This window comes from Diceros bicornis, chromosome 6 (genome assembly GCF_020826845.1).
Source record: "Diceros bicornis minor isolate mBicDic1 chromosome 6, mDicBic1.mat.cur, whole genome shotgun sequence".
Taxonomy (NCBI): Eukaryota; Metazoa; Chordata; class Mammalia; order Perissodactyla; family Rhinocerotidae; genus Diceros; species Diceros bicornis.
The window spans coordinates 64,288,840-64,316,524 of NC_080745.1; the positions used below are offsets into that span (position 1 = coordinate 64,288,840).

At 38.7% G+C, this 27,685-nt stretch overlaps 1 protein-coding gene across 2 annotated transcripts in view; it reads right to left on the reverse strand.

The window, feature by feature from the left end:
• HPSE2 (heparanase 2 (inactive)) overlaps positions 1–27,685 on the reverse strand; it is a 698,714-nt gene that overhangs the window by 205,150 nt on the left and 465,879 nt on the right. For both annotated transcript variants that reach the window (XM_058543725.1, XM_058543726.1), the window contains 2 exons: positions 22,512–22,683; positions 2,662–2,709 (listed from right to left, as the gene is read on the reverse strand). In XM_058543725.1, the coding sequence (XP_058399708.1) occupies positions 2,662–2,709; positions 22,512–22,683 (220 nt within the window). The remainder of the gene's footprint in view (positions 1–2,661; positions 2,710–22,511; positions 22,684–27,685) is intronic.

Consider the following 27,685-nt stretch of genomic DNA (forward strand, 5'->3'; position numbering starts at 1 on the left):
TAAGCATGCTCAACATCCCAGTATTGAATTGATTCTTTTGGCTACCTATATCTAGATATATATTGACAAATTTTATGTTAATTCTTTTTTTTCTGACAATAACTCAATTTCTTTTACTTTTTAAGAAATTTTCACCTCAGCATTTCTCAGAGTTAGACAAACATGGCATTTGGCTTTAATTTTCACTGAGTCCTCCTGGCCAAGATTTTCTGGAATTATTCCATGACTATTTCAAGTCTTGACCGAAAACTATGGCTGAAAGGGATAAATGGTAAATTCTAGGTGCTACTTGTTGTCCCCAAATGAGGGCTGATCCTGGAGCCAAAAGAAACACAACCCCTTGCCTGCTTTGGGGGGTATTTTTAGAGTAGTTGCAAATACATGACATTTATCTTGAGAGATGGCCAATATTTTTAAAATAGCTAATAAACAAAATGTATTTATAAAAAAATGTATTTCTACATTATAAAAAAAATACTGTGCTCATTTCATTCCATTTCTGCTATGGAGAGTGCTTGAATAGGGAAGGAAACTTTCTCTGATTCCTCCCTGTCAGCCACGATAACTGAGTAAGCCTTACATTCTTACCAATAATTTTCATACACTGAGCTCATTATTTCTCCCTAAAAACACTACAAATTCTTCAAGCTTCAGCCTTTACGCTACATTATCCAGATAGCCTTTGGTGAGGACACTGAAGAGGATTTTAACTCCCCCACTAGAATGTAATATTTTCAGTAAAGGATCATGTCTTGTTATCACAGCAGTAATTGTTAAGAGAATAGCCTCTGGAGGGAGACAAACCCAACTTCAAGTTCGAAAACTGCCACTTTCTGTATAGTCTTTGGATTTTCTACAACTTCCTCTAAGTTGTAGAAAAATAGAGATAAAAATACTCCTGATCTCCTTTGGTTGTTGTAAGGATCCGACATGGTAAGGTAGACAAAGGTTTGCAACAGTTCCTGCCACACTGATATTATTATTATCATTGTTGTTATTTTCCCCCATAGTAAATGCCCAATAAACAATTGCCTAATAAGCACATGTTGAATTGAGTAAGTACTGTTATGGTGAAAGAGAAAAAGACACCAATTACCAAAACACATTATGAGAAAAAAATAATAATTGTAAGTTACGATAAGTACTATGAAAAAAAAAAAGAGCTAAGAAAGAGAATTAAATAGAGAATCTGTTTTAGATAGGACCATTGGGGAAGGCCTCTTGAAGGAGATGACATGTAAGCTAAGTCTTAAAAGATGAGAAGGAGCCAGGCACACAAAAAATGGGGAGAACAGCATTCCAGGCAGAAGGAATAGTATGTACAAAGATCCCGAGGCAGACACACACGTGAACATTCTAAGAACCGAAAGACCACCAGTATGTTGGGACAGAATGAATAAGGGCAGAGTGGCACCAGATGCAGTTAGAAGGTAGCAAAGCCAAGCACAAAGGGCCTTATAGGCCTGAGGAAGCAGTTTGGCTTTTGTCTAAGTGCAAAGGGAAGGCACTGAGGGGTTTCAAGCGAGGGAATGACAAGATCCTCAGACCTCCTCAATCTATGACTCATAAAAACAAACTGAAGGAGGATAAGAATTTCTGGAAACATTTGGAACTTGCTGTTTAGAGAAACTAAGAGCATAAATGTAGAATAAAATATTTTCAACTATGATTTAAATTATTGATTGCCAACAACCAAAATCTTTTCGGGATGTTTAATAAAGATTTCATCCACTCCTCTTTCTTTCACAACTGTCATGAATCCCAAGGGATTCTGTGACCCACTTAAAATGGAGGATAGACAAGAGAAGCAAATGTGCTAGGCAGGCAGGGTTAGAGCAACTGAAAAAGATGGCCAGAGTTGACAGCTATGAGGGCCCAGAATGGCAGTACATGTCTGAGCTGTGAGGACCACATTAGATGAGAGATGATTTGGAAGATAGTGTGGAATAGATTTCTTACAAAAAGGAAGGGCAGGATTCCAGTATAAAACTGGTGGGACATTGTGAGATCCTGGACATTCCAGTACAAATGCCATAAGGAGACCTGGAAATTTAAATTTATATATCAGATAATTATCTTTATAAGTCAAGCTACCCTTAGGGTAACAGGTCTTTGCCATTGTAAGCTTCTTCCTGGAATGCTGGGGTTTATCCTCTCTCGAAACTGCCTCTTTCTCTTCATAATCTTTTTTTTTTTTTTTTACTTGCTTCATATTAGTGACTCTCTTGGCACTAATTAAGACCACTACTATTAATATAATGAAGTGTTTCTATTTTCACATGATATATTGAGTAATTAAAACTATTTCCTCTCTTAAGCAAATTTATTCCCAAGGAAAAGCTTATAGGGAAATGATGGTATGTTCAGCTTCCTATTACCTGTTCACTGATGACAAATTAATTTAAAAGTATACATAATAGCTGAGCTTTCCAAAATGTGTCACTGTTGTTGTTGTTTTTTGAAACAACAAAACAAAATGATATTACTATGAGACAGCATGCATCATACGTCACAAAAACAGCTTTGGAGTTAGTTTTAACTGTTCTTCTTGGCGGATGAAGAATAGCTTATTAAATGTCAGCTATAAACTTCGTGACAACTAATTATCTTTCATTTCATAGCAGCTGATACTAAGTAAAAGCAAAAATGGTGAATACCTACTGTTGCCAGGTAACTGCATCCACTGTGCTTCCTGCCACCTTCATGAATCTGTAAGGAACAGAAAGAACAAAGATATTGCAACTTAAAGTAAACCATATCCCCAGGGTTAAAATAAAATAAACTGAGTCATAGATCAGCCCAATCCCTGGGAGGCTATGCTTCTTGAAAGGGTCCACAGCCACAATCATGGCTTATCCATAGCTATTGGAAGTTAAACTATACAGAAGGTGAAGGTAATCATACTTTTAGCTCTCCACATATCCTTCACCATCTGGAATCAAGACCACAATATGATATTCTACCTATATGTGTCGTCCCAAGCCCACGTCTGATGGTTCCCACATTGCTTTCTCTATGATCAAAATGTATCTGTCTCATTTTCTGTTCTCTAAGGACTCTGAGATCCACTAGGAAACAAATAAACAATAATATTTCCCAAGGATGACAACACAATAGATGCCTTTGAAAAACAGGCCTCTCCTTCTGAAGAGAGCATGGGAAAAAAATTTATCTAAATATAAAGCACTATCAAATATGCCCTCATGATGGGCTGCCACACCTGTCTAAGTGTAGAAACCTGAGCACCACACAGAGAAAGCTAACCATTTCCGCAGCAGCGAAGTAGAGAACTGTCATCTGACAAGCATGCTCAGCTCAAAAGGGAAACCAGACCTGTTTCCCTGCAAAGCACACAGCAAAGCCTTGCTAGCAATTCCCTATCCTCCTATGCTCCTGGAGATTACAGGAGAACCAAAGGGCCGGGAGGAAGTGTCCGAGGCTTCACAGAAAATTGCAAGTCTGTGAATAATTCAATTTACCTACTTGCCTCCTTCTCCCCATCCACATGTTCTGAGGCCATGTGCTGTCATGGCTAATGTTACTAATTGAGAGAGTTACCACACAGACACAGGAAATCAAAAGGAACGTCTCAGTGAAGTTGATAAAAGCAGATGAAAAGGAAGGATACTGGGGAAGGTTGGGGAGGAAGGAGAAGGAGGAGGAAAAAGAAGACAGGAGAAGGAGGAGGAGGGAAAGAAGAGGAAGAGGAGACAAGGAGGATAGGATAAGGAGCAGATGAGGAGGAGGAGGCAGCTTGGCCCTTGTCTGTATGGTTTTTGCTCTTTTTCTCCAGTATCATTCAGCAGTCCAGGAGCAAGAAGATGGGAAATGGAGCATGGGGGTGATCAAGGAATGGAATTGGTTTGATGGGCAGGACAAAACGTCAACTGGGAATATAATTACTGAGTACGTACTTAGTACCAGCCATTCACATGTGTTATTTCTGATAATTCTCAACATTGCTTTGCTTGGTGAGGTAGATATTATTGATCCTATTATACAGATTACTAACTTCCCTACTGGCTAGAGAAGTAGTATCTCCAGACACCCCAAACAGCCCATTTTTATGGGGTCATTCTACCCCTCCTAGCAGCACTCCTTGGGAAGCAAGACAAAGGTACCCTCTGCTTTTGGAGCCCATGGATTTCTCTCTTCTCCTCATCTCCCTTCTCCAGCCCAGGAAAATCTCCTGAGTCTGGGAGGGTAGCTCCACTCTCCTCACTATTTCTGGCCCTATGCCTAGGTTCCCCCCTTTGGAATTCAAAAGCCAGAAAGGCTTGTCCATTGTCTTTTCCATCCTGCCATGTGCTAGCCCTGAGTCAATAAGCACACAATCAGCTCCCTGCTTGAATGGAGAGGAGGAAAATGGAAAACTACAGGGAGAAAGAAAACAGATTAGTATCCAAAATAGTATCCCTGCCACACATGTACTCTGAGAAGTGGAGACCTGATGATAATCTTAGAAGTAGAGTGACCGAAAAATAAAGAGAGGAAGATAAAATTTTGCACCCCTTCCCCAGGATATTTTAAAAATTAAAAAAACTAGACAAACTTAGATACAAGTGTCATCTTAAAAAAAGAAATAAAATACTTAAAAAAATTTATTTACATGGGCTTTACTCCTCCAAAATAACTTTTAAAAATCTCTGAAATAGAAATATTTTATGTGAAACTGTCTCCATTTACATATAAAAATAACCATAATGAAAAGAACACTGACATTTATAGTGCTTTCTCATTATAAAATGTTTTACAGCTTCTTATGTGTATAATTTCACATAACCTTCAAAACAACTCCGATAGGTAGATACTTCTAATTTATAGTGGAGGAGGCTGAGTCTCGTAGAGGTTATGTGACTTGCTCAAATTCACAGAGCTAATGTGGACTAAACCAGCTTCTCTGATTCCAAATTCTATCGGCTTTCTAGGATCCTAAACTGCCTCCAAGCTGTTTTCACTGAGGCCAAGAAGCACAGTACAACTCCAAGATGCAAAAAATAAGTTGAATTTTTGCTTTGAGAAAATACTACCATATTTATCAGAAAAAGGAAAAAGTCCCAAGCACCTTCTTTGCTTGTTGGCTTCCTCTCACAGACTTGAGCATTTCAGTGCCTACTTGGAAGACAATGCACTGCAGCAGGTATCAAAATGTGATTGACTCACTCAGGGCCTCTGCTATAAGACAACCACAACAAGGCTGAGAAGATAGACACTGAGACAATTAGCTCTCAAGAGTCTCTATGTGCTGCACTACCGGTACAGAATAACTGCTGTGGGATAGCAGACAAGGGTGCAGTTAGCTCTACCTTCCATGGTGTTAGAAGAGGGATAAGCATTGAGAAAAGCTTCACATCGTACATGACATTGAATCTGGCATTGAAAGAAGGATAGGATTTTGCTATGAAGAGCAGGCCAGGCATAGGAACAGCTTGAGCAGAGCAAGGAAGAGTCAAGGTAAGTGTGTCCTTAGGAGTCCAGGATGTCAGGTGACAGGTAAGGGGGTAGCAGGAGGTCAGACTGGGATGCTAACACGTCTGGCCTTTATCCCTAAACAACTAGATACAAGTCCAGGTCCTATTTATCTTTGTATGACTAGTGCCCAACATATTGTAAAATACAGTTAGCTCCTCTTTCACATATATTTGTTGGATTTATCCTGTGTTTATCGTGTGTTTAAATGCATCAGGATCAGATCTGAGTTTTAGGAAGATTAGTCTGGCTAATGTGAAGGTGAAAGGTACTGGTGAAGACAAACAGGCAGGAGGTGACTGTAGAGAGGTGGGATGCTTTGAAATGTGAGAATGAAAAAAAAAGACACAATTGAGAAACACTGTTGGAGCTCTGAAGAGGACTTGGCGGGGAGTTTAAGTGGGGTACGGGGTATAAGTGAGGACCCTGAAGTTTGAATTGCAGTAATGCCATTGCCCAAGATGGGCAACACAGGAATAAACTTTTTTTTTTTTTTTTTTTTTTGTGAGGAGATCAGCCCTGAGCTAACATCCGCCAATCCTCCTCTTTTTCTTTTTTTTTTGCTGAGGAAGACGGCCCTGGGCTAACATCGGTGCCCATCTTCCTCCACTTTATATGGGACGCCGCCACAGCATGGCTTACCAAGCAGTGCGTCGGTGCGCGCCCGGGATCCGAACCAGCGAACCCCGGCCGCTGCAGCGGAGCGCGCGCACTTAACCACTTGTGCCACCGGGCCGGCCCCAGGAATAAACTTTTGATGCTGCTCGTAGATGTATTCCAATCCTCCTGAATATGCCTCAAAGAACTTGAAGTAAATCTTCATTGATGATAACAGCTACACATTCACAAGAAAATTAGGAGGAAAAATACACATCATCAGGGCCCTGCTTGGCTAAAAGGCTCTAAACAGGCAATTAAGAATACACCTAATTTGGTGTCTTAGAAGTTAGAGACTGCTTCTAAATGATACTACAATCTGGAGACCCTCATATGCATTAGATAGTTTGTTCTGCTATAGGTTGATAATTAAGTCCTTAAATAACCTTCCATTATCAAAAGTAGCATTATAAAAAGAATGGGAAAACTAGAGTCAAGAACATTTAAAGTAATGTTAATGTTTTCTCCTCACATACCTATGCCACATCCCTCAAAGAAAATCTATAAAATCTATAATTAAATATGAAATATACTAGACCCATATGTAGAATATTATATAGTTTACAAAAGAATATTTTAAAATTGCATATAGGAAAAGATCTACCATGATCCTAGATAGGAAAATCAATTATTCTTCCTAAACTAATTTATGGGTATAATGAAATTCTAATAAAAAAAAATCCCAGCAGATATTTTTGAAACTTTAAAAAAATTACTCTAATATTCATCTGAAGAAGCCAAGAAAATTCTGAAAAATTGGAATAATGAAGGGACATTTATTTGATCTAACATTTATTAAAACATGTCATAAAAGTTGTAATGATTAAAATATTTCTAGCTCAGAAATTAGTAACGAGATCTATGGAACAGAAAAGATTTTTTAAAAATTTATATATAGAATTTATTACATGAAAAAGAATTTAGTACATGAAAAAACTGAAGTATTTTTTAATATGTGATTTCTGCCTATTTGGGAAAAAAGTTAAAGTCAGATCCTTACCTAATATCTAATTTTGTATAAGAAATCAAAATAGTAAAATATAGTTTAGTTTCATTATATTTTTAAAAATATTTCAATCACAATTTAGTATTTTTAAACAAATGATATTATCTTCTTAACTTTAGTAGTATACTGAAGCAGCAGAAAACTTGTTTTAGCTAACTTTGAGAAAACACCATCATATGATATGTCTTCACGTGAAAATTACTATAAACTACATTCTTCCTTTTACCTCTTAGCAAAATGATGAGACCAACCTCCAGCATATGGAAGCATTTCTATACTTATTCTGAAGAGGAAAAATCTAATTTGCAAATAATGTTAAATAAAATACCCATTTCCAAATATTACCAGGGTGACCAAACACACTCTTGTTTTTTGGGAAGTGTAAAAACTCATCTAAAATGGGGCAAATATTCTGTTTTCAGAAGTCTTTGAATAATATTTTTAAAAAAACCAACCAGAAAAAGAAAAATCAACCACAGAAATAACACATAAAGGAAACTGATTAGACAAAACTCTAAGGAATAGATATTACAGTCAGTGAGTTTGGGGGTATTCTCCCCACCCCCATGTTCCTTCCCTGAAAATTAGGGTGCTCTATCTCTACTCTGTATCTCATTTCTATATTCTGTTTTTATATCTTTATTGGCACTGTGGAGGACAACAAGTTCAAAAAGATCATAATTTTCTTTGTTCAAATCTGACATTGATGGATTCTTCTGCTCTCTAGTTCTGCCTGTTTCTCAGAAACTGGCCCAAACCACATAAATGGATAACTTCAACACAGCTGCAGAGTGCTCAGCAACAGTAATATTAGAGGTGGAATAACATGCACACAGACTAGTGCTGTCAGGAGTGAAATACCACTGGGAAAGTGAAATTCCGTTTAGGGTCTGGTATTATCCAAGGATTTTCAACCATCTACTTCTATTCTAATCCCTAGATTTAGGTCTGTGAATGTACAAGTAAAAGATAACCCAGGATGTGAATAACGACAAGAGGGGAAGATCTTGGTTTTCCAGGGTTGGATGTCTCCATACCTGAATTATGAAGATAGAAACTCTGGATGATTATCTCAGAGAACAGGAGGTGTCTGCCCTCATGCTGACACCCAGTCACGCAAGAAGGATAAGAGAGGGAAGAGGCAGGGACCTATATCAAAGGAAATTGGCCAGTGCCAAGCCAACCTTTCAGTATTGGAAGATCTTTCCCGTTGGAGACAATCTGCTGCTATGGAAAAGAACAAAATATCTCCTTTCATTGTGAGAGTTCCTTTCCTCCCCCAAGGGACCCCAAATCTGGGAGAATTTCTTTCCTTTGTTATCCACCTGCACATATGACGTATCTGAAATATTGTTGAGCCTTTTCTCCCAGGGCATATCACAGCTCTCTCTTATAAGGCACATCTTTACTCATGGTCTTAGGGGTTTGATTTCTACTTCTGAACCACAGAGTACAACCCTAAAAACTACACTCTGATTTTTGCTCCCAGGAAAGAGGATAAATCCTTCATCAAGAACTGAATGTCTAAATGAGTATAAACTTCAGTAAGAGTGCGACAGTCTGATCTTTCTTTCCTTGTCCTTAAAGAGAATCTTTGGTTAGTTAACTAACATGAATACAATGTGACAGCCATTCTACACAAAGGCCTAGGAAAAACTTGTGAGGAAATTATTCATCTTGAATTACAGCAAACTAGGCATCTTCCATTTGGTCCAAAGCCACTTACTTTTCCACGGCTAATTATATATTGAGCTATACTAGGTGCTGCATAGAACAAATAAAATATTGACATCTCTCTCTCTCTATCTCTCTCTTTCTCCCTTGCATCTTCCCTTCCTCTCTCCCTCTCTTCCTTTTCTCTCCCCACCCCTATTTACATATAATATTATATTGACAAAAGGCTAATAAATAGCACAGCTATATTGACTTTATGACTTTATTGACTATATTGACTTCATTGACTTTAATGGTAAGTGCAGCTCTCTATTTAGGCTTCCCTTCTAGCTTACAATTCCCCTAATTTGATAGATTTATAGAACTTTTAATATACAGGGACTTGAGATGGGTGAGAATCTTCAACCAATCTCTCTTGCCCATAAAAGTTATATCCATGAGGTTTAATTTGAGGGATATCTTGAATGAAGAAAGGAAAAAATGAGTTGGCTACCATTTACTGATTGTCAGGCACCTGGTAAGCAGTTTACATACTGAATAAGGTTGATAATATGACTTTCATTTTATAGATGAAGGAACTGTGCTCAAGATCACCCAGGTAATAAGTTACAGAGCTGAGATTCAAACCCAGCTCTAACTTTAAAGCCCTTGTTTTAACCATGTGGAGATGGCAAATTTGTGGTATGTGTGGTGCTGCTCCCTTTTTCTGAGCCCATGGTAGATATTGGTAATAGATTTCAGTACTCTCTCACTAATCTCAGACTTAGCCTAAGAAGCCTTCTCAAGACATGGTGCCAGGTACTGTTACCTGGAACTGGCCCCCAAGATAAAGCCTATTTGCTGCTAATGGGGTTGAGAGGAGGCAGGCTATAGGACAATGTCTGGAACAAAATAGAGGTGGATGTGAGACAATACTACATAAAGGACAAAACAGGTTTGCTTGATTAGAATGAAGACAAACAGCAGGGAGATGACGGATGATGAGAGAAGATGCTGAAACAGATCTGGGAGGCTATGGCTGGAGCTGGGAGGTGCTGGTTAGGGGAATATAAAGTAGATATGTTTTGACAGTCTAAAATGCTGCTGAGGAAGTCATAAAGACTTGGATTCAAGCAAAGAAGGCTATAACTGACCTGATATGATTTGCCATGGCTGTAGAGCCTGCTGGTAAGGAGGAAAAATGCACCAAGATGTCATGAAGTATTTCATATGGAAAAGCAAACTTTCTAAAAGCTCAAGCCCTGGTATGAAGCTGAGTCTATGAGAGTGAACACTGTGGAACTAAGGTGGAGAAGGATTATATTTTTTTCTAGTATGCTAGCCTCTGTGGCTTCTTCAAAGATGAAGATTCAGGAAAACAGCACCACAGAGTAGAAAGAGCATGGGCCCAAAAGTCAGACAGATATCTGATTTAAGACCTGGCTCCACAGCTTATCAGCCGTGTGACCTTGGGTAAGTTGTTTAACCTTCCTGGACCACTTCAAAAAGAGAGAACAGCATCTATTTCCCAAAGGTGTTGTGAAGATTAACAAGGTAACATTCAGGAAGGAACAAGGGTACTTCCCAGCATACAACTGGCATTCAATAGATGTGAGCTTGGTAAATAATTTCACATCTGTGCACCTATTCCTTGATCTGTAAAATAAAGATAATAAAGCCTGCTCTGCCTATATTACAGGGCAATGGTTCTCATACTTTGGTGTGCAAAGAATCCCTTGGGGTCCCCGTTCAAAATGCCAATATCTAGGGCCCATTCCCACACATTCTGATTTGGTAGGTCTGGGCTGGAGCCTAAGAATCAAGCAAAATTTTTTTAAGAAGCTTTCCAGGTGTTTCTAATGCAGGAGGACCATGGGCTACACTTTTGACAGATTCTGATCTGAGCAGCACCTGTTGGAGTAGGCCATTCTTGAAGGAGAAAGTAGGGTTCTAAGGGAAAGTAGAATAGGGAAGGGAGAAAAGAAATGGAAAAAAGAAAGTGAGAAGGAATATTTCCTAAGACCAACTGTGCCAAATCTAAGTCTATGTCCCAGGACTCCAGCCTCCTTCTCTAACGTTCTTTCTAACCCCCATCTAACTTCTCTGACATTAAAGGATGAGAGAAACATCTTTCATCATAATGGCGACAACTGATAACCTTGGGCTCGGGTAACGAATTAGGCTGTTTCTCTAATCAGGAAAAAATAAAACAAAAGAAAGCATGTTTAGAAGTAAGTAGTTGTTAACACAATTTTCAGTTAGGGAACAGACCACTGCAGTAGCCAATTATTCCTTGCTCATGAGCACTGAACAGCTGCGAGGAGGCCTTGCCTCTCTCTAGAGGCAGAGATGGAAACTCGCTTCTTATGAACTAATAGGAATAAACTGTTCTCTTCTCCTGCAGTTTGGTCAAGTCATATAACTCTTTCACAGTTGAAATAAAATAGAACAATTATTAGGAATAACACTGTAATAATTACTCAGTGCACCAAATTGTCCCCAGCTGTGCATCTTCCCACTCCAAATGAGAATGTGGTGTAAGCAGGTTTCTAGGCAGGAGGTAGAGCTATGCTCACCCTCATCATGCTGATATGTTATTGTAGCTAATCTTTCTAGTTCCCATCCTCACACAATTCTACATTGAGTCATATGCAAAAAAGCAGTTAGAAAAAACCTGCCTTTCATCTTTGAAATATACTTCTTCTTCTTAAAAATTGTAGTTGACATTTCTTTAGTTGTCAACTATACCAGGAACTGTGCTAAGCACTTTAAATTCATTATCTCATTTAACTTCACAACAAGCCTAAGAAGTAGGTAATTTCATTAGTCCTATTTTACAGATGAGGAGACTCAGGTTTTAGAGAGATTAAATAGTTCCTCAAGATGACCTGTCTAGTAGCTAACCTGGGTCTCACCTAGTTCCCAAATGCATGCTCTTCACTATCCTGCTATTTTTTCCCCCCGATCCTGCTATATTGACTCACTATAGTAGAAAACAGAAGGCTGTTGTTTTAACCCACGAAGTCAAAAATGCCCAGGGCCCACAAAATTCATAATGGAGGCTGGTGTATAGGAACATGGTGAAGTTTCCATCCTTACTCCCCACACAGACTTCATTGCTATCTATGCTTTGAGTATAAACGAAGTCTATAAACCAGCATTAGGTACTTAGTAGAAGTATTGGTAATTAAGTACAACTAAAGATAGAAATTCTGGATATAAAAAGGCAATTTTTCTGTTTCTGTTTAGTAGACCGTCGAGCATATAGCATATATCATGTGGTCTGCTGTGATGGAAAAGGCTAATTCTCTTCTCCTTTTATCCTCTTTGCCCAAATTAGAATGCTTTCCATAGCTCTCTGGGCCACCATGGGAGCTAAAGGCCCTGTCTAGCTTTCTGTTCTAACGCAGATTCAGGTTAGAATATTCCACTAGCAATTCTGTAGAATGTTAGGATAACTTCCATTCTTCATTCTTTCGTTCAACAAATTTGAGCACCTACTACGTACTAGGCTTTTTGCTAGCACTGCATATACATTGGTAGATATAATAACATACTTCCCACCCTGGTGGAATTTATAATCTATAACCAACAAATAAACAAACAATAAATATGTGGTTATAACTTGTGATAAATGCCATAAAGAGAACTCACCGAGTGTGTTGATAGAGAATTACTTAGCTAAGTTACTCAAGGAAGGTCTCTGATGGATGAGGAGAAACCAGCCATGTGGCAAGCAGAGAGAAGAACTCTCTAGGTAGAGAAGAGTGAAGGCCCCCAAATAAGCAGAAGCTTAGCACATACCAGGCCAGTGAGGCCTGAGTGAAGTAAGAAAAAGGGAAAGCTGGAAAAGATAAGAAGGAAGAGCTGGGCAGCAGCCAGATCATTCATTGTAGAGCCTGTCTGACATGGTAAAGAGATTAAATTTTATTCTAAGGGCAATAAAAAGTCATTAAGGAGTCTTTAGCAAGTGACCGACATCATGTGAATTATGTTTGCAAAAGATTTTCTGGCAACTGAGTGGTGAATAGATTGGAGAGGACAAGAGTGGAAGCAAGTAGACCAGTAACCAGGCATTTGAACTGGTCCAGGTTCTGAGTTCTCCAAATTGTAATTCTTTTGTTATCGTCTGCTCTACTGCCAACTCTCACCTAAAGCAGGGCTCATATTCCAAGTCAATGTGATCCAAACACATTAGCGGAACACAAGTTCCTCAAGATGGTCTCTGAAAATAAGATTCTGGTCAGATAAATTCAAAAAATTCCACATGCTAAATCCCCTTCTTGGAGATTCAGAATGTAAACTAATGTGTTAAAGGTGCTGGGAATGTTTCAGTAAATTTAGGTATCCCAGTATTTCTCAAACTTACTTCACCACATAACCTTTTGGTTTTTTTTCCCCTCCACATAATGTTAATATCCTGCAGAACCGATATTCTCCAGAGCACATTTAAGGAAAGGCTACAAGTCATTTTAACCGAGTTAATTCCATGTACTTGGTTTACTGGGCCTTCTCCTCTCCACCTCTCTATTTATTTTTTCATTGGTTTAGACAATATTTTCTGATTCCACATATATTATATGAGGATACCAGGCTTTGTATGTCTTATTTCTTCTTTCCATTCTACCACCTATTTTCTATCAACTGTCCCTTTACTTTTATATTATAAAGGTTGATAAAGCTTTCATTCTTTTCTGTAACAATAATTTTCTTCCTTTTTTCTGGATTTGGATCTCCTATGAGATAGCTGTTGGGTATCCTGACTTGACCCTCCATATCAGAAATATTTTATCTCAAATTTTCTGTCTCTGTCTAAAGCTCTGTACTTGGGAGATTTCCTTGATTTTATCTTCCAATTCACTTATTGGACTTTTTCTTTTAACAGCTTTTTCGAGATATAATTTAATATCATCTAATCTGCCCACTTAAGTGTACGATTTAATAATTTTTATTATATTTACAGAGTTGTGCAATCATCAATATAATTCTAGAATATTTAATTTCAAAAAGAAATCCCATACCCACAAGCAGTCACTCTCCATTTCCCCACAGTCTCCATCAGCCCTACGCAACCACTAATCTACTTTTTGTCTCTATAGATTTGCCTATTCTAGACATTTCATATAAAGGGAATCATACAAAGTGTGGCCTTTTGTGACTGGCTGAAAGAAGCCAGTTAGTTAGCATAATGGTTTCAGGGTTCATCTATCTTGTAACATGCGTCAGTACTTCATTCGTTTTTATTGTCAAATCATATTCCATTGTACGGATACATCAGATTTTATTTATCCATTCATCAGTTGATGGATATTTGGGTTGTTCTACTTTTTGGCTATTATAAATAATGCCACTATGAATATTGGTGTACAAATTTTTGTGTGGACATGTGTTTTTATTTCTCTTGGGTATATACCTAGGAGTGGAAATGCTGAGTCATATGGTAACCCTATGTTTAACCTTTTGAGTAATTGCCAGACTGTTTTCCAAAGCAGTTGTACCATGTTACGTTCCCCCCAGCAGGGTACGAGAGTTCCGATTTCTCCATATCCTTTCCAATATTTGTTCTTATATGTCTTTTTGATTATAGCCATCCTAGTGGATGTGAAGTGGTATCTCATTGTGATTTTGATTTGCATTTCTCTAATGACTAATGATGTTGAGCATCTATTCATGTGCTCATTGGCCATTTGTATATCTTCTTTGGAGAAATGTCTATTCAAATACCTTTTGCTCATTTTTAAAATAGGCTATTTTTATGGTTGAGTTGTAAGGGTTCTTTATATATATTCTGGATACAAGTTCCTTATCAGTTATACAACTTGCAAATATTTTCTCCCATTCTGTTCACATTCTTGATGGTGTCCTTTGATGTACAGAAGTTCTTAATTTTGATGAGGTCCAATTAATCAATGTTTTCTTTTATCATTTATGCTTTTAGTGTTGTATCTAAGAAATCATTGCCTAACCTTTATTGGGCTTAATGTCAGCAATTATATGTCTAGTTTCAAAAGATACCTTCTTGTTCTGATTGTACCTTTTTTTTCCACAGAAATGTGTTTTTACTCTATAAGTACAATATCTTACTATATCTTTATGAGAATACTAATCACCGGTTCTTATTTTTAAAGTTCTGATCTTAAATTATAATTCTTCTTGGGTCAACTTTTTAATTTATTTATCTTGGTTTTTCTCTTTCACGCTACTGGTTTCCTTCTTATGTCTTGTGATCTTTGGCTATCTATTCATATTTAGAAATTAGGGACTAAGTAGATTCTTCTAGGCAGGTGCAGATTTTCTCAGCTGTTGAATATGTGGGCTTAAAGTCTCTCCTTTCAATGGAATCTCTATTTTGTGGGCAGAGCTTGTTGACCAAGACACTTCACTTTAGAGAGGGAGGAGGGTCAGGGCACAGACAGCCTTTGGGTATCCCATTGTGCTGTACTCAGGGTTTTACTATGCAGAAGCAACTCCTTAGCAATACGAGCTCATGCCCAGGCTATTCCTTCAGTTTCTTTGGTGAAGGATCCTAAGTTTTGGTTTGGCACTTGCTTGGAGATAATACCCTGAGCTGTCCTTCCTCTGTATGGGCAGGGTAGGAGACTTAAAATGATGAAGGGGAGAGTTGAGCTGTGGGTGTAGTCCCTCTGCAGACATTCATATAAATCCCCTGGCTTGGTTCCCCTTTCTCAGCCCACCCCCTCCTGAGTCTGAGCCTGTCTGCTAGGCAGATTGGCTATCTTTTCCCAGAGCCCATGTTCTCTTGGTTGTCACTTCCTCACCCTGCTTAATCTGTCAACAGGCTTCCATCTGTTTACTGTCTTATAGAAATTTGTCAAAAAATTCTCATCTGCTGATGATCTTTCTTTTGTGTGTTATTACAGATTTTTTCTATATCAACTTCTAATAGAAGTTGGGATATGGCTCCAGGAGGAAATGGAGCTTGTGCTCAGATCACTATCCTGAACTTGAAGCACACCCAATACATTTTAAAGCCATCTTTTGTTGCTCCAGAGATAATATTTCCTGAGTATGAACATGTGTTCATTTGGGTATAACTTCCTTTTGAGAAACTCCCTTTTCTGCATGGATGGCACTTGTAAGAGAGATGCTAACTGTTCAAAAGTTGGAAGTCATCCTTTATTTAATTAATTACTCCCATTCTCTCACCCCCACCTCACCGAGATACCCATCAACTTCTCTTTTTCCTCTGCCGTTACCTTAACCCAATCTACCATCATCTTGTAGTGAAACAGCCTCCTTACTGAGCTTTTTGATCCTTTACTTTTGCACCTTGAAATCTATTTGGCACACAGAATAGAGTAGAATAGACTCTAATACATGTCACTGCCTTTATAAAAACCCTGTAATGTCTTTCCATTGCTCATAAAATAAAATACACAACCTCTCTACCATGTAATACATGGTCCAGTAACAATCTGGTCCTTGCCTGTTCATGCATTCTCATCTCCTACACCACTCTCCTTGTGCTCACTATACTGCCTATCTTTCTATTCCTCAAATGCCTTAACCTTGTTTCTGATTCAAGACATTGACAAACATGACCTAGTACCTCTACCTAGAACTTTCTTCCCTCCACTCTTTGAACAGTGGGCTCCTTCTCCTTCTTTTGTTCTTGGCTTAAATAAATTGTTCCTCAGGTAAGTCTTCTCTGATCACCTTGTCCAAACAGATCTCCCAACCCCAGGCATCCTGATCATTTCCTTCACAGAATTACAAACAACTTGTAATAATTTACTTGTTTTCTTATTTACTATGGCTCTCTCTTGCTAAGCTCCAAGAGGTTAAGAATCACTTTGGCTTTATTCATCAATATATACCCAGAACTTAAGCAAGGATCAAACACAAAATAGGTGTTCAATAAATATTTATTGAGAGGGAATTTAGTACTCATCTCACTATGATTTAAAGCCCTCAAAAAGAGCCTCAGTAAACATGCTTTCAATGAATACCTGCTTTTCTTGACACTGCCTCCTCACCAAAAAATAGATTAGGTCCTTATCCTACAGCAGATATAGCAATAGACTTCAAATAAGTTAAAAGAGCCTAACATTGAAGATTAAAACACTAAAAAAGCCTAGATGAAAATGATATAGTAACTTTATCCTAACTGTATAAGGGAACAAACAGAAAAGACTATCAACAAAAAAGTAGACAGAAACAACCATAATAAAAATATACTTCTGAAACAATAGAAACACATTTCAAAGTAATAAGAAAAGCAATAGATTAAGATAAAATTGTGACTACATAGATGATGCATAAAAGTTTACAAAAGAAAAACAGAGGAAACTGACATAACCCTAAAGAACAATTCTTCATGCCTTTAGATAAAAATCAATGACTGGTAATAGCCGGTCCCCGAATGAGGAAATGAAAATAGTAAAACAAGCATTTTATTAAGTACTTCCCATATTCTAGGCAACACGCTAGTCCTTGAAGATACGAACATGAAGATTCTACCTCTGTCCTAATGGAGTTCATATCCCAAGTGGGAAGATAGTTCTGTTTAGTCCTGTAACAACCTAAGTAAAAAATTTAAAAATTAGTTTGGCTCTATAAAAACTAAAACTAAAGCTAGTCATTATGATTTATTTAAATCATCATAATTTATTTAAATCACTATTTATACAATGATTTACAATGCTTCACAATCACTTTTATATATACTGTTTTGGGGTCAGATGAATTTAGAGCCTGTTTTTGAGTAAAACAGTATTCATTCAACAAGCATTTATAAGACACCTACTGTAGTCCTATGTTCTGAGGCTACAGAATGAATAAAACATAGACTAGGTCCTGACCCTAGTCCACAGTCTATTACGGAGGGCAGATATGTAAATAAATAAGTTATCATCAATTTGATAAGTGCTATAGAAGAAAAATAAAGTGCCATACAAGGACAGAGGAGGTGATAAGTAATCCTGTCTGAAGATGTCGAGAAGATCTATTGGAAAGAGGAAAAATAAGGGGAGAGGGTGGTATTCCAAAGAAAATGATACAAAATAAAAAGATACAAGGTAAAAAAGTGTATGGCATTTTCCAAAATTTACACATACTTTGATGTAGCTAAGAGCAGGTTGTACAAGGGGGTATAGTTGTTTACTATCTGCAAAGTGAGGCAGGCCCTGGATCCTGCATGTGAAAGGGTTTGGATTTCAAGCAAGAGCAACTTGACCACATGTTACATTTTTTAAAAACTGCTCAGACAGCAATATGGAGAAATTATTAGAGTCAGAGACTAGATATGGAGAAATTGTTTAGGAGGAAAATGATAAGGTTTAAAATAAAAATGAAAAGAAGACGGGATATGAGTGATACTAAGAAGTCAGAAATAACAGAACTTAACTAATGGAGTATGTGAACAAAAGAGAGGAATTAATCTAAAATGGCCTGCTGGTCTGCACCTCAGGCAAAATGGTTATTGTGTCATTAACCAAACCTGGGATGGAGGAAAAGAGACAACATAAGAGTTTGGAAAATGTTCAGTTCTTTTCATAGTTAATAGAATTCAAATTTAAACAACACGAGGTGAGCTCTTGCATTAATTAACAGAGGAAATCAATAAAAATGACAATACTCATTGCTGTGAGGTATTGCGGAAAAAGATACACTAACACATTGCTGCTTTGCAACCTGATGAAATTATTCCGAAAAGAAATTTGGCAACAAATATAAGAGCCATACAGATTATCATATACTTTGACCCAGAAACCCAACGTTTTTGGAAAATAGCCCAAGGACGTAATTCAAAAGAAATAAAAAACCTATTTGTATAAAGATGTTTATAGCCATGCTATATAGTACAGACAAAAACTGGAAACAGCCCAAATGCCCAACAGTGAGGGAATGCTTAGGCAGACTTTGGTACTTTAATGCAATGGAATATTTTATTGCTATTAAGAATGACAAATACGAGAACTATGTAGAAATAAGGAAAGGACAATATAAAGCAATGACTAAAAAATGCAGAACTCAAAATGATGCATATACAATGATCACAACTATATAAAATTATATCTGGTTATATGAGAGGACTGGAAAAGATTACAGAGCTGGTAATCTAGAGTGCTGACATTTTTGTTATTGTTGGTTGAGTTGCTGGGAATGCTTATGTGTTTCAAGTTATATTTCACTGTATATTTAGCCCATATATATTAAGAAAGATAAACCCTCATTTTTCTTCTGGCATGTAAAAGAAAAAAATGCTCATCAGTACCTTTCCTTGCCCTGAGTGATTTTCTCTAGTCTCTTGAGTCCTATTAGTTTTCGTATGGGGAAGTGCACCCTAACACTTGCCACCACAATACCCAGTCACGTGCTCATTTCTTTCATCTGTCGTTTACTGTTGTGTCCAAGTTTCTTGACATATTCATAACAAACCAGCATCTATGTGCTCACATTTACACCATGTACACAAACTGGGATGCCCTAACTACACCTTATGTGCTGGGTAGAAGTGTCTCCTCAGTTTGACTTTTAAATCTCTGACATAGAGAAATATTTGTTTCTTAGAGAAATATTTGTTTGTTACCTTCTGTTACCCTGATAGAATTGCCCCTCCATTGAATGAAGGCCAATCCCTCTGGATTCCATTTCTGCTAACCTTAAAAGAACTTCTCACTTTGGTTATATCCTCAATCTTTTGTATCACCTAGCTCTTCTCCTTTCTTGGATAAGTCTCATCAACATATAAACCTGTTCTGCTGTCTTCCACACTAAAGAGGGAAAATGCCATCACCTTCCTTGATTCCACATCTCCCTTCATTTTTCTGCTCTCCTTCACAGTAAAAATTCTCCTAAGAGTTGTTGTCTGCATCATTGTTTCCAATTTCTCACCCCCCATTCACTCTTCAAACTATTGTGATCTGACTTCTGCTCCCACCACTCCACTGAACTGTTTTTCTCAAGGCACCAACAACCTGCATGTTACCAAATCCAACGGCACTTTCTGTCCTCCTGTTACTTGACCTCCTGGCTTCCTAGCAGCACTCCTCCTTATTTAAAACTCTCTTTCCCTGGTTCCTGTTACACCTCAATCTCTCCCTTTCCTCTTACCTCTGAGGCTATTCCTCTTCTTTCATATCTCCTAAGCCTCTGTTTCTTCTCTTTCCACGTTCTCTCTAAATGATCTACTCTATCTCCATGGGCTTAAATCTCATTTATGCTAATGACACCCCTAAATTAACATTTCTAGCAGAGACCTTGATCCCTTGTCTCATATTCAATGATACACCTGATATCTACATATAGATTCAAGCGTAATAAACATAAAAGGAAAACTAAAGTTACGATTTTCTTCCCAGAACCAATTATTCCCCCAGTCTTCCCATCTCGGTAAATGACAGTACATTCACCCAGCTACTTACACATCCCTATGTCACATCACTATACACTTATCCAATATGTCAAGTCCTGTGGATTCTACCTCCAACAATATATTCCATTGCCACCATCCTAGTCCAGGTCCCGGTCATTCTACTGCAGCAGCCTTCTCATTGACTTCCCTGCTTCCTCTCCAATCCATTTTCCACAGAGTAGACACAGCATACTTTTTGTATAATAAATCAAATTATTTCCCTCCCCAGGTTAAAAACATTCAATATCTTTCCCACTGCACTTAGAAAAAATTCTAACACCTCCACTATGCCTATAAGCCCCTATATAATACAACTCCTAATTACTTCTCTAGCTATACCTTTCTTTAGCCAACCTGGCCCTTTTTCCATCCCCTGAGCCATTGCACATCCTTTTCTTTCTTCCAAGAACACTGATACTGTTCACTTTTCACCTTGTCTAGATAAGGCCTACTCATCATTTAGATTACACTTTAAATATTTCTCTTTCTCTTATGTGTGACTCCTTCAGGGAACCCTTCCATGCCCTCCTGGGTCAAATCCCAGCCCTTATAGTCATTCATAGCACCACGTACCTCTCTTGGCATTGTCTCAGTTTTAAGATCAGTTGATTAATGTCTGTGTCTCCCTTACCACACTATATACTCCATGAGGGTAGAGAAAGTATCTGTTTTTGCTTATTTTTACAGTCCCAGTTCCTAACAAAGTACCCAGAACATAGCAGTTACTCAAGAAACACTTGCAGGATGAATGAATGATTGATACAGGGTCAGGATACTCAGAAGACATTGTCAGTCCAATGAGAATACATTAATCAAAACATTAAAGAAAAAAAGATAATCCAAAAGAATAACTATGTGGGCTTAAATGATAGAATTATTGGCTTTGCTTGATTATGTATTATGAACTGCGAATAAAGTTCTACACATGTTATTCTTATTCCCTAATTATAACACATAAAATGGAACTAACCTCTCCAACTGCATCCCATACACATGCGCGCGCACACACACACACAGAGTAATTTCAAAGTTCAGTGAAAGTATGCAAAGGGAAGCCCAGAGCTACATTTGTGGGTAGGGGCCAAGGTCATGAAATTGTTCTTCAAGAAAAAGGGAAAGTTGCTCCAGAGGAGAACAAGAGAAAAGAGAAGAACGGGGAAAGGACAGGAGTTGAAGCAAGGGCTTAAGAAGACTTTGTAAAGAGGAAAATGTTTAAAATTAAATTTCAGGTTGTTAATGTTGTTACAATGTAAATCCTTCTGCCTCCCCAAACCTTCAGTAATGTCTGCTATGTTCATTAGCTTAGATCAAGACTAAGCCACCACAAAAGGGAGGAGAAAGAGTCACAGGAGCCATCACGCCACAAGGGCCATCCGAGACGTTGGCCAAAGGTTTCTCTTTCCTCAGATATCTGTACTCATGTGGCATTTATCTAACCTCACTTGGGCTGTGTACTTCACTGGAAAATGTCTCACTTATCTTTGAATTTGCAGGAATAACCATACCTATTCCAGAGTATGACAAGATGCCACATAAAAGGTGTGCCTTGGTGCATACTCTGTGTTCCAGAAGAACTCCTGAGTCTTCCAACTTCATTGTTTCTACCCTTCCTGCTCCAGTTACATTTCCACTTTGGATCTTGGATTCAACATACATCTTCAGCCTTCCTCATGCCATTCCCTCAGACATCTCCTCTCATCCTCCATAAGGGGACCCAACCTGCATGGATGTCCAGTCATTCACTCTGGGCCTGGCCCACCAGTAGGACTGGGGCAGAGAGCATTTAACATAGTACCTCATTCATAACCAATGCATAAAAAAACGATTATTAGATTTAGTCAAATTTTAAAAAATTGCATGATAGCAATTCTCCAGAATACCTGCTAATAAATCTATTGGTTAAGTTGTACTTTAATCTACAAGTATTTGTAGTGTTTCTCAGCTTTTTAACCCAGCTCCACAGGCCAGGATTTTGTCAAGCTTTACTTTATGTAAGGTTACAAGAATAGAATAGATATTATTTTGCTTTTTTAAAAAATAAAATGATGCTATGAAATGCTATAATATTAAATGTGCTTTTTTAAACAATGCATCCTTTCCAATCTGTCCTAGAGATTGTGATATCCCTCCCCAATCCAATCCCACCACTTTCTGCTGCCTGTGGAAGACCTGGAGAAATGACAAGTTCTTCCTATTTGATGGAGAAGCCCTGATTTAGAGTGGGAGAAACCACTGGAAAAAGTCTCTCCATCCTTCTTAAGACCAGAAATAACCAGGAAAAACACAAATACATTAATTCATTACATTTAATGAACAATGTTATAAGAACTGCTAAATAATCTGACCTACCCATCTAGAAGGGCGATGACATTCTTCCTGGGCCGCCCAATGTTAGGGCCATATAAGCTGGCTCTGGAGTAAATCCGGATGGGCTGCAACAGGCTCTTCAGCTGGATGTAATCCTTTCCCAACTGGCTGCCATTTACTGCCCGGCCATGCATGGTCCGATAGTTATTTGGCTCTAGATTAAAAGCAGACGTGCAAGTCAGAGTTGAGAAGGGTGAGGCTCTGCCAACCCTTTCCTGTCCACAGACCTCTCTGCCCTTTTCTCAACAATGTGAATAAAACAAGCAAAAAGAGGATGTGAGCTAGCTTAACTGGAGGAACTACCCCAACAAAAAAGTCAATGCCATCTTACAATTCAACTCATTTTCAAACTAATCTTCACAAAAGATCACCTATTCCACAACAGAGAGACCTTACTGACTTTCAGGTGATGCTTTGTAATGAATGGTGTACTGGGATGAATAGTGTCCCCCCAAATTCATGTCTACCTGGAACTTCAGAATTTGGTCTTATTTGGAAATAGGGTCTTTGAAGATGTAATTTGTTAAGATGAGGTCATATGGGATTAGAGTGTTCCCTAAATCCAAGGACTGGTGTTTTTATAAGAGAAAGGAGAGGGAGATTCAGGTACGCAGACATACAGGGAAGAAGACCATATGACGATGGAGGCAAAGATTGGAGGGATGCTGCTATGCCAAGGATTGCTGGCAGCTACCAGAAGCTAGGAGAGAGGCATGGAATAGATTCTCCCTCAGAGCCTCTAGAAGGAATCAACCCAAGCGATGCTTTGATTTTGGATTTATGGTCTCCTAAACTGTAAGGAAATAAATTTCTGTTGTTTTACAGCACCAAGCTTATGGTAATTTGTTATGACAGGCCTGGGAAACTAATACAAATCGTAAGAAAAGAAAGCTGCATAAAGACATTCATTGTACCAAAAAGTTAGAAAAACTTTAATGTTCAATAATAACAAAGTGGCTGAGTGAAATAATTTAGAGCAAAACTTCCTCCTCCAGTTTATATTAACTTGGTAGTTCTAAAAGGGCAAGGAGAAAGAGCCCAAGTAAAGATGGCGGCATAAGCAGACTCTGAACTCACCTCCTGTCATGGACACAGCCAATTTACAACTACTTGTGGAAAAATTACCCGAGAGAGAACTGAAAACAGGATAAGAGGAAGTCCTGCAACAAAGCACAATCCTAATCGAGGTGGAAGAGGCAGAAATTCCCTTCTGGAGAGAAAACAACATCATCTTCACAAGCCGCCAGCTTCACATCCGCCCGGGAGCAGCCCAAAGGTACACAGGCCTCCCTGGAGGAGTGGGGCCCTGAGCCGAGGAGGGCTCTCGCTGTGGGCATTTTGTGGACCCAGCACAATGGAGACGAGTGGCATAATATCTGACTTTGCCTGCTAATAAAACATTGGGGAGTACCCCCCAGAAAAGCTGGTTCACAAAGAAATTAAAACCGGCTCTTAAAAGGCCCACACACAAAGTCACCCGGTTCAGAAAGCAACCTAAAATAACCATAAAGAAAGGTGCACAGTGTTTTGGGGAAAGGAGACTCACCTGATAGGCTCTGAGTGCATTGCAGTGAGAGGTGAGACCTCTCCAGGGACTGGGACATTGGCAGCAGCCATTGCTGTAGCCTGCTGTGGGCATTCTGACACAGACGCCATTGGAGTTCTCCCTGGGGCCTGCTAGCCCAGGCCTGCCCCACTCACTAGAGCACCGATTTAATCCAGCTCAGTAAGGGCAGGCAGCCCACCCTCGAGACTGGCCCCACCCAACAACAAGCCCTCAGGCAACGTGTGGGCCTGCATAGATTGGTGACTGGATTCTCTGCAGCCTGGCAACTAAGCCCACTTCAGTGGGGCAGGGTGTGCACAAGAGGTGGGTGGAGAGTGTGGGGCAGTGGTGGAGTGTGTAGGGCTCCCACCATGGAGAGACTGAGTCCACTTCAGGAGGTTGGGGCGTACACATGGGGCAAGACTGTGTTGACTATGTGTGTGGACCAGTGGGCAGCAGGGCTTGTTAGCTGCAGAAGACTTGTGCTTCTCAAAGACCCACATAGGGGGTTTGCCCCACCTTCCAAAGCCTGAAACAATTGGGTGCTCCAGTGCCTGAGGCCAGCTGCATCCAGCTGCAATCCTCAGAGAGCTGACAAGAGACCTAAAGGCTGGAGGCTTATAGCAATTGTAAGGCCCTGAGCCTAACAACCTGCCACGCTGGGGGCCTACTCACTTAAAAGAAATACTGCAACACAAATGTGGTATTAGAACTTGTAGCCAACTGTGCTGGGACTCCCCACACCTGATAAAGAGACTGAAGGGCCCACAACAACTACAAGCAGCTGAGCATTACAACAGCTGGCCAGGAGCATAACTCAGCCTCCCTGGGCACCTACAGGGAGAGGAAACAGGCTACAACAGAAGCACACATGTAGCCCACATAGGGGTCACCCCTGAAACACTGAGAACTGAGGGAAGCACACTGCAGGCCTCCTAAGGCATCACTTATATAAGGTCACCTATCCCAGAGCAGGAGACGTAGCTGACCTACCTAAGACATAGACCGAAGCACAGGGAAAGAGGCAAAATGAAGAGGCAAAGGAATACATTCCAAGTAACGGAACAGGACAAAACCCCAGAAAAGGAACTAAGTGAAACAGAAATGAGCAACCTACACAACAGGGAGTTCAAACTAAGAGTGTTAAAGGATGCTCACTGAGCTGGGGAGAAGAATAGATGAACTCAGTGAGAATGTTAACAAAGAAATGCAAGATATAAAAAAGAACCAATCAGAAATGAAGAATACAATGCTTGAAATGAAAATTTCACTAGAGGGACTCAAAAGCAGAGTAGAGGATAAAGGAGAACAGATCTGTGAGCTGGACAAAAGACTAGAAGAGAATCCAAGCTGAACAGGTAAAAGAGAAAAGAATTAAAAAGAGTGAGGACAGTCTAAGGGACATCTGGGACAACATCAAGTGCACTAACATCCATGTTATAGGTGTCCCGGAATGAGAAGAGCGAGACAAGGGGGCAGAGGATCAATTTCAAGAAATAATAGATGAAAACTTCCCTAATCTAAGGAAGGAAACAGACATCCAGGTACAGGGAGCACAGAAAGCCTCAAACAAGATAAACCCAAAGAGGCCCACATCAAGACACATCATAATCAAAATGTCCAGAATTAAAGATAAAGAGAGAATCCTAAAAGCCGCAAGAGAAAGACAAGTTACATACAAAGGAAACACCATAAGGCTATCAGCTGACTTCAGCAGAAACCTTACAGGCTAGAAGAGAGTGGCATGGTATATTTAAAGTGCTAAAAGGAAAAAACTTACAGCCAAGAATACTCTACCCAGCAAGGTTATCATTCAAAATGGAAGGAGAGATCAAAAATTTCCCAGACAAGCAAAAATTAAAGGAGTTTGTCACCAAGAAACCAGTGCTACAAGAAATGTTAAAGGGACTGATTTAAGGGGAAAAGAGAAGCCCACAAGTAGGAAAAATTATCTATTTCCATGATAAGAGGGTAATGGATACAAATGCACAAAAAAGAGGTTAGATATGATATCAAAACAAAATGTGGGAGGAAGGAAGTTAAAGAGTAGAGCTTTCAGATAGAGGTCAAACTAAAGAGACCATCAATTCTGTGTAGAAGAAGAAAGGAACAGAGAAGGACTACTAAAACACTGAGAAAAAAAAAAGTTGAAAATGGCAGTAAGTACATACTTATCAATAGCTACATTAAACATCAATGGACTAAATGCTCCAATTAAAAGGCATAGGGTGGTTGACTGGATAAAAAAACAAGACCCATATATATGCTGCATACAAGAGACACACTTCAGACCTAAACACACTCACAAACTGAAAGTGAGGGGTGGAAAAAGATACTCCACGCAAGTGGCGATGAAAAGAAAGCTGGGGTAGCAATACTCATATGAGATAAAATAGACTTTAAAACAAAAACTGTAAAAAGAGACAAAGAAGGGCATTACATAATGATCAAGGGAACAATCCAACAAGAGGATATAACACTTGTAAATATCTATGCACCCAATGTAGGAGCACCTAAATATATAAAGCAATTATTAACAGACATAAAAACAGAAATAGACAGTAACACAATAATAGTAGGGGACTTTAACACTACACTTACACCAACGGATAGATCATCCAAACAGAAGATCAATAAGGAAACACTGGCCTTAAATGACACACTAGAACAGATGGACCTAGTAGATATATACAGAGCATTCCATCCAAAAACCGAAGAATACACGTTCTTTTCAAATGCACATGGAACATTCTCCAGGATTGATCACATATTAGGCCACAAAACAAGTCTCCATAAATTTAAGAAGATTGAAATAATACCAAGCATCTTTTCTGACCACAATGGTATGCAACTAGAAATCAACTATAGGAAGAAGATCAGAAAAGCCACAAATCCGTGGAGATTAAACAAAATGCTACTGAACAACGATTGGGTCAACGAAGTAATCAAAGGAGAAATCAAAAAATACCTGGAGACTAATGAAAATTACATGCCACATTTTATGGGATACAGCAAAAGCGATTCTAAGAGGGAAGTTTATAGCAATACAGGCCTATCTCAACAAACAAGAAAAATCTCAAATAAACAATCTAACATTGCACCTAAAGGAACTGGAAAAAGAAGAACAAACAAAGCCCAAAATCAGTAGGAGAAGGGAAATAATAAAAATCAGAGCAGAAATAAATGAAATAGCAACTAAAAAAACAATAGAAAAAATCAATAAAACCACGAGCTGGTTCTTTGAAAAGATCAACAAAATTGACAAACTTTTAGCTAGACTCACGAACACAAAAAGAGAGAAGGCACAAATAAGTAAAATCAGAAATGAAAGAAGAGAAATTACAACAGACACCTCAGAAATACAAAAGATTATAAGAGAATACTATGAAAAGCTATATGACAACCAATTCGACAATCTGGAAGAAATGGATAAATTCTTAGAATCATACAACCTTCCAAAACTGAATCAAGAAGAAATAGACAATTTGAAAAGACCAATCACCAGTAAGGAGATGGAAACAGTAATCACAAACCTCCCCAAAAATAAAAGTCCAGGACCAGACAGCTTCCCTGGTGAATTCTACCAAACATTCAAAGAAGAATTAATACC